The sequence below is a fragment of the Heliconius melpomene genome, chromosome 7 (genome assembly GCF_056956725.1).
Source record: "Heliconius melpomene rosina isolate 202511_hmr_F chromosome 7, ASM5695672v1, whole genome shotgun sequence".
NCBI lineage: Eukaryota > Metazoa > Arthropoda > Insecta > Lepidoptera > Nymphalidae > Heliconius > Heliconius melpomene.
In genome coordinates, this window is record NC_140395.1 from 5,957,974 (window position 1) to 5,971,189 (window position 13,216).

At 31.6% G+C, this 13,216-nt stretch overlaps 1 protein-coding gene across 1 annotated transcript in view; it reads right to left on the bottom strand.

The window, feature by feature from the left end:
• Window positions 1-563: 563 nt before the first annotated feature.
• Rgk3 (Rad, Gem/Kir family member 3) overlaps window positions 564-13,216 on the bottom strand; it is an 85,344-nt gene continuing 72,691 nt past the window's right edge. The window contains exons 3-5 of the mRNA XM_085187638.1: window positions 5,825-5,910; window positions 4,499-4,688; window positions 564-2,680 (exon numbers count right to left, since the gene is read on the bottom strand). Coding sequence (XP_085043764.1) covers window positions 2,403-2,680; window positions 4,499-4,688; window positions 5,825-5,910 — 554 coding nt within the window. The 3' untranslated portion in view covers window positions 564-2,402. The remainder of the gene's footprint in view (window positions 2,681-4,498; window positions 4,689-5,824; window positions 5,911-13,216) is intronic.

A 13,216-nucleotide genomic window follows, 5' to 3' on the forward strand; every position in this document is an offset into this window, starting at 1 on the left:
TATATTACATTCTAATGTCACCCTATCAGTGTCAATTTTGATAAATGTCCTGTCATACATAATGGTGTCACTCGAGGTGTCACTGTCACTTTGTTTCACATGAAATTTGAGTAAGGGGGTTCGTATTCAAAATTAATTTTTAGATCTCCTTTGTTTTGGTTTTCCATCTACAGATTATTTATTGTTAAATTAATAACAAAAAAAACAATTTGTTTCGCGTCTCAAGTATTGCATAAATTTTTCTTTATTGTTAGTTGAAAATGTATATAATTATTTGTGTCATTTATATCTATATTTTTTTAAAATTTGATCGTTTAATATTAACGTATACAGTTAAAAGTATTCTAAGCGATAATATCAAGCATTTCTATTGTGGATAATTATTATATATAATGTTATTAATAAAAGGCACTGGTTTAAATACAAAATTTAGTTATAAGGGTGGATTGTGATGATATAAATTACATTTTAGACATTACACAAGAATAATAAAAAACACAAGTCAAAACTTGGTCTTTAAATAAAAATAAAGAATAATAGTGAAAGAATAATAATAAAAGGTATATATTAATAATAATTATTATTATATATAATTATTTTCAATTTAAACTATGAATCACAAAATGCTAAACATCGATTTATTACAATATTCAATGAACATCAAATCCTTAAGTGCATTTGCAATTTATTTATTATTATATACATTATTACTTATATTTAAATACTTAACGATAACTATACTAAAAGACTTGGCTATTTCTGTGATGGTTATGCATTCGATTCTTACTTGGGACATTTTTGCACGTTTGCTGTTTTACTTCTTATTTACGAGTATTTTACCTATGTATGTGTAGGAGAATTGCAAAAGGAGTCAATAATTTTATAATTTATAACTTTGGAGATTATAGAAGCGGCTCTTTATATAGACTTTGTCTGTCTCGTTTACTTATTTCTTAACCTAGAAAATACAATACAATACTGCGATACAAAATCGACCTTTACAACGCAAAAATACCGTTATTATTATTTTTTAAATGATGATTTCCTTTTTATTTAATTAATAATCTGAATATGAGTAAATCTCTTAATACCTTCGAATTTTTAGTAATAACTTTTTACTTCGTTTCTATTAATAAAAATTGTGTTCCGCCACTCAACACGCGCATTGCGTGTCCAGAATTCGGCAGAAAGTGGAAACAGAGTGTATTAACACGATTCCTAGGTTCTCTCTGCCTGCTCTTCTATGAGCTATATAGCATGAAGCTAAAAAAAAAACATAATTTGAGTACTTACCTATACAAATACATTTGAATATGTCAAAAAAAATGTTAACGGCTCTACTTGTAATTGTCTGGCAAATATACATATATAAAAGATTTTGGAAGATTAAACTTTTAACCTTGCAGAACAGAGTATCTACTGCGTTCTTTCTACCTACTGTGTATTTTCGGTACAGATTATAAAGGACGTTTATTAGTGTTACCTAAACAAATAATTTAAACATTAATTTTAACTATAAAGGTTTAACCATAAAAAAACCTAACTCCATAATTTATGATTTTGTATATAATTATAAAGTGATAATTACAGAGCAATGGTAGATATAGTTATGAAATAATATAACAGTTATTATAATACCAGAAAAATGGTTGGACGTGGAATAATTCCTTAGGAAGGCAGTTTTAGTGTAAAATTTATAAATGTATGTGATTATTATACTTAAATACAAGAATAAGTATGATTATCGTATAAATTACATAGCAAATGGTCCAATAATGTTGTAAATTCATTTTAATATGTTACAGATGAATAGGTATTGTAAAAATGCTGATAAATAATAAGAAAATGATATAAGTTACATATGAAGCAGAATTTTCTACTACGATTTATATTAGTAACCCATTAATTTGACAATATATTATTATTAATTATTATTTTAAAAGCATATTTACAATACTTATTCTTTGATATTATAAATATTAAGATATTATAATATTACAAGATATACCTAATATTGCTGATTATGATACATGCTTAATGAATACACATACATATATTATATAAGTAGGTATTATATAAACAAGGGAAAATACTGCGTCGTCTCACTTATCTTTAAGTTACAGAGAGATTAAATTTCATCCAAAAACTTGGCACATAAAATTAATTTCGACTTAATAATAATCTTTGGCGTTAAATGTGATACACCTATTTGTTACATAATCTTTGATATACAGGCGCCATGTTTAAATTTTGACAGTTGACACTTGACACTTAGCCCATAGATTAAATATATTACATATTTTTAATAAAAAGACACGCCACAGATTCTAGCTTAAACTCTAAAATAATTACTACCCGCGTTCAACTGTCCTTCACACAAACACGGGGCCGTCACTCTCTACTCACAGGACATTTAAATTTTCACAGTTTTTGAACTTTGAATCTTCCTTGCCGAAGATCCAAGTGAGCATCTGTCGTGCTTTCATACTAGCACGGACAACGCCTCGAGATTTGTACCAATGTGCTGGAGACGACTCCCTGCCTCCCTCTGCTGAATATTGCTGCTTCTTCAATCGTATTTGGTTTAGAATTCCCACTAGTAACTCATCCACGTTATGGTTGATCCCAACGGACACTTCGATAAACTTCGCTTTGTACGTGCAAGCGAGGCACTTGCCGTCTGGAAAAGTAAATCAAATTTAGCGAAATTTTACCCAAATAATAAAAATACGTGGAATAATTTAATAGTAATGTAAGATTTTTTAAAAATAATTTGGCCTCAAATTTGTTTACCAAACCTAGGTGTACCTACCTATAAATCGTAGTCTAAAATAAAAATCTAAAACATTTATAATAAGAGTACGTAAGTGGCTAAAAATGAATATAAGGTGGGTAGTGGGCAAAAACTTTACAAATAAAAGTGCCCGTAAAACTCTGAAGTTTAACTAGTTTATATTATAAGTTTTCGGGGTCCAACATTGTTTTTTCTACAGCAATTTCTGAGTCGTTGTAAGTTTTAATAGAAGGATCTAGATTTTTTTCTAGGAAAATAAATAGCTTTTGTTTCTGTTTCAAATTATTCCACCGTATCCTACATAATATGTATATTATATAATATAATTAAAATGTGGTCAGTTTATTTGAAAATTTTAACGTACAACGGTTTAACACAAAAAATTGTGGCGGAACTTAACGCTGCGCTTTGCCTCGACACCAGAGCGAAGAAATCAAAATATAAATTTAAATAAATATTTCATTTCCTCGAACGGGGATAGAACCCACAACCAGACGCGTTTTACAGTCAAACTTTGTGTCCCTGCGCCACCACTGGGCTACATATGAAAGATAAATGAATTAAAAGAAACTCAGAACAAGCAAAGTCACGGGCAAAACTAAAAGAGAAAGAGAATTCTTCTGTTTCAAATCGCTAATATTCAAAGGTCATCAATAATATGGATAATAAAGTTACGAGTTTGGTCCTCAGAAACGATATTTTATATTGAACTCGCTTTAGGGGAATTATGACAGAAAATTAGATTGTCAATTACATGACATGGGGGAAAATGTAAAATATTAAATGTTAAAATAAAAATGAATTCTCAATATTTTTATGGCCAGTCGTGAAGCAAGGGTACAAACGTTCTACTATATATGCGACAAGTTGTGGGTTCGACATTCCACTCGAGGAAAATAAAAAAATATATTTTTTTCAAGTTTATCGCACTGGTAATGGTAAAGTGCTGCGTTGAGTTCCGCTTAACACTTAACACGTAATGTCTCCAGAATTAATGGAAAATGGAAAAAGGAAGTGTTTTTAACTCTAACGCGTTGAAAATTAAAAACGAAATATTATTCGTATTATTTTACCTCTGCGGTCTTTCTATTTACCCTATATACTTAAAATTACAATTTTCTATATAATATGGTATACGTTATTTTTACCCTAAAATTTCACTCTTTCTATTACTTCAAATGGCAATTGAAATTACTTTTGCTGTAGGCTTATACTCGTACATATATTAAGGTGATGAGCGTAATGTTGCCTGCTTAAAATAATGTACTACATTTGTTAAGGGAGGGCATGACGTTTGGCCATTAGGCGAAATTTCATTTCGTCTTTTCATGTTACATGTTCTTATCTTTAGTATAAAACTTATATTCTGGTATTTCAGTTGTTAGTGGTTTTAACAGAAACCTAACTTTTATACTGTTAAGGATTGATATTTTGAAATTTAAAAGTATTAAAATATGTTAAATAGCACTTGCAACACTACGTTCTTTTTTCTTTAAATAACACGCTGTACCCGCACGCAGCGGGGTAGACATATGGAATTAGTGTTAAGACACTCCGTCGCCCATTATCCACTGTATTTGTGAGGCATTGCATGTTGAGCTTAATTCCTCGCGTTGCCTCGGTCCCTTGGTTTCTTTCTGCCTATCTTGCCGGGTGCGGGATACAGTATGGAACTGATTTAATTATTAAAGTCTTCTATTATACCTTGTGTAGAAACAGCCCTACTCCTCGCGAGATCTATCTTATTGCCCACCAGCAGCGCCGGCCGCGACCTCAGCATGTCGCAGTCCAACAGCCTCGCTAATTCCTGTTCAGCTTTCTGGAAAGACGCCTTGTCCACCACTGAGTATATCACTACGAAAGCATCTGGTGGTTCTGCACGATCTATCTCTTCCTAGGAATAGAAAAAACAATGGTTAAAAAGTATAAAACTACTGAGTACATGAAAAAGAACTTCCAATATATAATTCTCTTTTTTCTTTAACGAAGACGTTGCTTAAGAAAATCTCAAGAAAATTAAAATCAGGATAAAGTTTCTAAGGTCTGTTACTTTTCAATCTTGTATTTATAAAGTACTAATTAAAGTAACGGACTTTTAATTGGTTCTCCTAATTAAGTTGTCAAATATTAAGCCTTGCTACCAAAGCGAGGAAATGAAAATAGACGGCTGTGAGTTCGATTCTTTAACGTCATCTCTATATATGAATTGAAAAAATATATGCATTTCATATTTTTCATCTAACTGGCGTATTTTTCTGATGAAAAATAAATAAAATAAACATCGTTCTCCCCACTGACAGCTGAAAAACGTTTAAAAGTAGATTCGCAAAACGTAAAAGAGTGTAGCAAAAAATTGTATACATTCACTCGTAGGTAGGTATGTAGCGGAAAAAAGAAACATCTTGTTTTCCCAATTTTTCCATGAAAGAAATACCTACGAGTATAATTTACTAGTGATCTTATTATCCTTGGCATTGTTATTATATCAATCAAACACTAATATAAATAAAAAGCTAGATCACAAATAAAAGTTAAATTAATAACAAAAGTTGTTTCGCCACTCGACCCCTAAATTGGGAGGAATTGAGAAACAGAGTACCTTAACACTAATTCCCTTTGCCAGTAAAAATCTACTATACTTATTATTTACTCATAATTAGGCAAGAAAGGTAATGTTTAAAATATAAACATTGCTCCAAATAGGATTAAATCAACAAAATTCTATAAGCCTCAAGAAATTCTTTTAGAAACAAGTTAAATATAAAAAAAAAACAGATATTCTAACAACTTAAATTAACACAAACAAAATAATAGCAGAAGGAACCTAGTGGTGAAACCCAACTCCGCGCTTCGTCTTGTTACTAGAACGAGGAATTGATAATAGCTTCTGTTTAAGAGAAATTCTACGGGGAACGGTATTTTTTTTTTTATTTTAAGTCTCAAAGTAAAAGTTCACGCAAGCAAAATCGAATGCAACAACTAGTTATTTCATATAAGCATAAATATATAATATATTCTAAATAATATTACCTTTGTACCTGTGCAGTTTACAAAATATAATTCGGATTCTTCGCCATTCAGCATTATCGATACCTTCTGTTCGGAACTGTCGACGTCTGAAACAAAATTTAACACTTTAGAGATATTATTAAAATTACATTTATTTTACAGATATAATATAATAAATGGATTTTGAGGCCAGCTGTGGTTCAGGGGTATAAAATGTGCTGCAAAATCGACTGATTGTGGGTTCGATCCCCACTCGAGGAAAGGAAATATTTATATAACTTTTTTATTTTCATTTCTTCGCTTTTTCCACATGTACAAACATGTTCAACAATATCTCCAGAAACTTATACGAATATACCTATTTTAAAAAGAAATATCGATATCATTCAATATTTCTATAAATATAAAATCTCCTATGATCAAAGGAGGCGAGGATCTAGAAAAAATTATAATTTAAAAGAACACGTTCCAGCTCTTTATATAAATTGGACTGTGCACTTCGCAGGTGTGTGCCGCCGGCGAGACCGTAGACAACGCGAATTGCATTGAATTGCATTAGAAATAATATAATTGCAATAGAAATTTCATGCTTTTTCCCATAAAGCAGGGTAGGAAGAGGGAACTTAGTGTTAAGACACTGTTTCCTATTTTTCAGTAAATACATATTGTGAATGACGGAATTTAACGCCGCAACCATTAATATTTATGTCTTGCTATGTTGCTTGTATGCTATCATGGTGGAATATGTAAATAACTGAAAGTGCAATCGATGGTTGGAGATTCAATCCTTAGCCTGGGAATTTTTTGTCATAAGTGTAGTACTCTAACAACGGTAGAAACATTTAGAATTTGGTGTCGATAGAGTGGAGTACATACTCGTAACTATATTTATTCATTAAGATATATAAAATACTAGTGAACCCGGACGCGGCTACGCCTGCTTCAACTATAAGAATATTTATTAAATATATTCATGAAATTATTTTCAATTTTAATAGCATTAGTAAGAAAATATAAGCTTAAATAATCAAAAAGAATAATAAGTAGATACACATTATTAGAAAAAAATATCCGAGTTATTGAAATAAACCAACAAAAAGATTAAAAGTAACTAAGGGATAGGTATTCTTAATATTAGAAAAAGTACCTAAAGTTTTCCGTGCGTGCGTACATAGATATCGACTCTACGAAATAACTAAACATTTCTCTCTATTAAGTAGGATAATTTTGGCGGGCAATATCAAATAAAATAAGAAGAGAACCAAAGTGTAGTTTAAATTAATTATAAACAGCAAATAATTACACAAACATTTACAATAGTTCGAAAATGTATGAAAATATATAAAACCGTCAACGTCATCTACCCGTTCTCGTCGGTCATACTCACACTGTGCCGCCCGTAGGCTAGGTCATTTCGAATCAGTGACATCTCCTTAATTATTTATTAGTATGTTATACAGTAAACTATAATTTAAATCTAGATAAAATGCTAAAAGTTACTGTAATATTTATTTTCATAAGGATTAATATCAAAATGTCGCGGTAACGGTTGCGTAGCGACGCGACGGTTGTTATTAACATGGCAGAATAAATAGCATGTCAAATTAGAAAGTACTTTAAAATATAATAGTTTATATGTATAATGTATTGTTATATAGCACTTCTGAAGAATGCAGCTTTCATACAAAACAAAAACAATGTAAATCGGACAAGTAGATGCAGAGATCCTAGCGTTCAAACAAACAAACAAACTCTTCCGCTTTATTATATTAGTATAGATATCTTATATATTAATTGTGTATATATTAAACTAGCGGACCCGGACGCGGCTACGCCTGCTTGAAATATAATAATTTCTATAGAAATATAATTTCAATCTAGATGAAATGCTAAAAGTGACTGTTATATTTATTTTCATAAGGATGAATATCAAAATGACGCGGTAACGAACGCGGTCGCGTAGCGACGACGGTTGTTATTAACATGGCAGTATAAATTGCATTTCAAATTAGAAAGTATTTTAATTTATTAGTATATATGTGTAATGTAATGTTATATAGCTTATAGCACTTCTGAAGAATGCAGCTTTCATACAAAACAAAAACAAAGTAAACCGATCCAGTTGATCCAGAGATCTTAGCGTTCAAACAAACAAACAAACAAACAAACTCTTCCGCTTTATTATATTACTAGTGGACCCGGACGCGGCTACGCCTGCTTCAACTATAAGAATATTTATTAAATATATTCATGAAATTATTTTCAATTTTCAATAGAATTAGTAAGAAAATATAAGCTTAAACAATCAAAAAGAATAATAAGTAGATACACATTATTAGAAAAAATTATCCGAGTTATTGAAATAAACCAACAAAAGGATTAAAAGTAACTAAAGGATAGATATTCTTAATATTAGAAAAAGTACCTAAAGTTTTCCGTGCGTGCGTACATAGATATCGACTCTACGAAATAACTAAACATTTCTCTCTATTAAGTAGGATAATTTTAGCGGGCGATATCAAATAAAATAAGAAGAGAACCAAAGTGTAGTTTAAATTAATTATAAACAGCAAATAATTACATAAACATTTACAATAGTTCGAAAATGTATGAAAATTTATGAAACCGTCAACGTCATCTGCCCGTCCGCGTCGGTCATACTGTGCCGCCCGTAGGCTAGATCATTTCGAATCAGTGACATCTCCTTAATTATTTATTAGAATGTTATATAGTAAACTATAATTTCAATCTAGATAAAATGTTAATAGTGACTATTATATTTATTTTCATAAGGATGAATATCAAAATGTCACGGTAACGGTTGCGTAGCGACGCGACGGTTGTTATTAACATGGCAGAATAAATTGCATGTCAAATTAGAAAGTACTTTAAAATATATTAGTATATATGTGTAATGTAATGTTATATAGCCTATAGCACTTCTGAAGAATGCAGCTTTCATACAAAACAAAAACAATGAAAATCGGACCAGTATATCCAGAGATCTTAGCGTTCAAACAAACAAACAAACAAACAAACAAACAAACTCTTCCGCTTTATTATATTAGTATAGACTAGCGTAAGTAATAAGTATGAAATATAAGAATATAATTTCTATAGAAATATAATTTCAATCTAGATGAAATGCTAAAAGTGACTATTATATTTATTTTCATAAGGATGAATATCAAAATGACGCGGTAACGAACGTAGTCGCGTAGCGACGACGGTTGTTATTAACATGGCAGAATAAATTGCATGTCAAATTAGAAAATATTTTAATTTATTAGTATATATGTGTAATGTTATATTATATAGCCTATAGCACTTCTGAAGAATGCAGCTTTCATACAAAACAAAAACAAAGTAAATCGATCCAGTAGATCCAGAGATCTTAGCGTTCAAACAAACAAACAAACAAACAAACAAACAAACAAACAAACAAACTCTTCCGCTTTATTATATTAGTATAGATTAGTATAGAAGATAAATTATTTAATTTTAAGATTTCATAAAATACATATAAAGTATCTTTTTTGTTGCACGTGTTGATAGCTAAATACGACGACGCGAAGCCTACGGCTATGTCTTTCCCCTAGTTTCTTAGATCAAAGTTTAAAGAGCTGTTGTAAATAAACTTATAGTGCTTTTCAAATACCTACATTGCTTCTTTGTTTTTAAATTACATGAATTAATAATTTTTAAGGGAATCTAGTGTTTAGACACTACATTCTACTTACAATATTATATAGTAAAAATAAATATAAATTTGGCTCAAAAGGGAATGATTAAAACTTTCTCGATTTCCCGAGTAGGATTCGTATCAGCAACCATCACGTTGACAGACAAGTCTAAACTGCGCCACGATGGTTCTACCTGTTATGTTTAGTATAGACTTTGACAAATGACGCCGTTAAAATTTGATTTATTAGTAGTCCTCGACAGCGTAGAGTAATTAGGAAAAGCCCGGTTATTACTGTCGATTAACAGTGAAAAAATAAGCTGTTACCTTGATTACATTCGGTAAAATTTGTAGCGTCGTTTTCATGTAATTTATTTGTATAAAAAAAGTCGAAATTAAAAATTACTTACCTTGAAAATAACAATTTATTTTCTCAGTACATTTTCTATGTAACAAAAGACGATAAGCTGTTTATCAATCAAAAAATATATCACTTCTATGATGTTTTATTCTTTATTTTAATTTATTTAGCCATATCCCGCATATAGCTCACCGTATAGGCAAATTGAACCTTAGGTTTCTTGCAGTGTTAAGAAGTACATTCTCCACTTTTCGTCCAATATTAGAGACATTGTTTCAATAATAATGGAACTCAACGCCGAGATATGTCTTGTTACATAAATAAAAACAATTCATCGGGGGTTTTTGGGGGAATGAATAGAAAATCGAACCCACAATCGTCACGTTTACAATCAAACGTTGTGCCGTTGCTTCATGGCGGCTTCTAGAATTATTAGGTTACTAGCGACCCTATTGTGGCTTCGCCCGCTTTTACTACTGGATTATTCATATAATGTATGTTTGCAAATCACTTAAGATAATGTGAAAATTAATTAAACCCTAATGCAACCCGCATTTTCGTAGTTTCAATAGGGATTTTCCAATTAATTTACACAGCAAGGATTTTTTAGTAGGTACCGTAATTTTATATCTGTGATACTAATCTTTTCAAGTACTTATTAAAATATATTTAAATTACTATTTTTAGATAGTTAAATGACATTAAATAATACATTCAATTCGAATTATCCAATACGTGCAAACGTATCTAAATCTTCGTTGTTATAAAGGCAGGCGGGTTTTTTTTTCGAGCTTGTGGTTAATGCTGAAGAGGGTATTCTGTCCCTGATGAAAAGCAAGCACTACGTGGCTGCCTGTGACGAAAATTAAATAGAATGCATCGGCCGGGAATTGAACCCGGGCTGCCCGCGTGGCAGGCGAGCATTCTACCACTGAACCACCGATGCGTGTAATGCAGGCGGGCGCGGCGGACTCGCTTGTATAAGCATAACGTCGCGAGGCGCGTTTCGCAGCAAGGATTTTTTGATATTGTAACAACTTCTAAAGTACTTATTAAAATGAAAAACAGAAAAGACAGTTTTGATCTACATTAAATGGCCAACGTAACTAATATACTTATTTATATGCTGAGAGTAAGGGATAAGTGAAACTTGACTCGATACAGTTGATGTGTGAACGGCGTGATGTGTCAATAATTAAATGCGTTTTTCTCTAAAACTATTCGCAATTTCGAAATAGTGTAAACTGCAAATTTTATCTTCGTTTAACGTAGAAATTTAATAAAGTATTTTAAAGGATAAGGATTAATACCATTATGGAGAAATATCCCTCACAATAAAAAATATATTGAATTTACTATTTTTAGACAGAAATATGATCACTACACGTTATTCTTAAAAGATACGAATATGCCATCGCGGATTTTTTTGTAGATCTTATTAAGAGGAACAATACTCCAGTACATTATTTTCATGTAGTACTTACCATTAAAGCAGCGCATGCGCGAAAGTGTCTCAGCGGGTAGGACCTTATACACATTTATCGTATTTATGTTAATTTACATGAATGTACAAATAATAAACTATATATAAACCTTCCCTGAGAAATACTCGACCTAATGGTGAAAACCGCATCCAAATCCGTTGGGTGGTTTAGAAGAAGAAGAGTTAGAAAGTTCAGACAGACACAAAAAGCGACTTTGTTTTATAAGATACTAGCGGACGCGCGCAGCTTCGTTTGCATATTTAAGGGTGAATTCTAATAATACATGAAACATGTGTTCAATGAAATATTTTTAAGAGTCTAAATTTCAAATTTTATAAAAATCGGTGGCGATTTAAAGATTTTTCCATACAAACTTTCAACCCATTATTTGCACCCTTAGGGGGTGAATTCTAGAAAACCATGAAACATGTGTTCAATTAAATACTTTTAAAAATCTAAATTTCAAATTTTATAAAAATCGGTGCCGATTTAAATTTTTTTCCATACAAACTTTGAACCCCTATTTCACCCCTTTAGGGTTAAAATTTTTCAAAATCCCTTCTTAGTGGATGTCCAGATTACGAAAGTAAACTTTTGTCCAAATTTAACGTTTCTACGCACAGCGGTTACGGCTGTGCGTGCGTCTTACCTCAGTCAGTGAGGACAAGTCCTTTTATATATATAGATAGGATAATTAGGTTATTATTCCATGCCACTCAGCACTCAATGCTTCCATAATTCGGCGGAAAATGGAGTACGGAGTGTCTTAACACTAGGTCCCCTCTAGCTACCTTGCCGTGTGCCGAATACAGCGGGAAGCTGAAAAATAATAATACTAATAGGTTGCCTTTACGCAACCTTTACATTACGTAATCAAGACTAATAAATTCACAGTGAATACGTTGTAACGAACACTTTCGTTTCGGCTGATTGGGATAAATCAATTTAGTATGTTGATTATTTATTTCTTCCAATTTAGAATTTAGAATTCGGCGGAAAGTGACGAACAGAGTGTTTTAACACTAGGCTCCCTCTAACTGAGAAAGACTACAGGTTTCGATATTTGACTTGGACTTTGTTTTTGTCATGTGTACTCGTAGATACTATAGATTACGTAGATATACGGTAGACGCGTACCTTTAGATCGCGCATTCAAAGCCGCAGTTAAGAACTAATTTAAATATATTGTACGTGGAGTTTGAACCTAAGATTTCTACAATCAATAATTAATACCAGACTTATAAATCTATTTAATATATAAAAAAGTATTTATCTATATCTAATGAAAATGTTCATATACTTACTATATACATGTGTACCTATATATATAAATATCAGAAACGAGCCTGAAATTCCACAGTGTTCCAACATTTCATGTCATACCTTATCCACTGTATCAAAGCAAGCTTCTGTTAACGCCTAATCCAGTTATTGCTTGACATTACGAGCGGTTCTACTACAAAGTAAATACGCAGACTGGTGATAATTGTTGTTATTATGCTCCAAATTCAACAAATTCAACAAATAATAACAATCCTGCACAGAGCAGGATAGGCAGAAGGAACCTGGGAACCTAGGGTTAAGACACTCGGATCCCATTAAGACACTTTCATTCCCCACTTTAAAATTCTGACTGCATTGTGTGTTGAGTGACGGAATTCAACGGTGTAAAATATGAATGAAAATATTATGATAAAAGAAATAAAACGATAAAAACAATGGGCTACAGCAATCATCGTCTTGTGTAAATAAGAAATTGACTTGGCCCATTCTGACAGGAACTGACTGTAAAAGCGATTGATGTGGGTTCGATTCTCGCTCATCTCGTACCAGTCGACAAATTCCATTCAACACGGAATGCCTCGAAAATAGGACGAAAAGTGGAA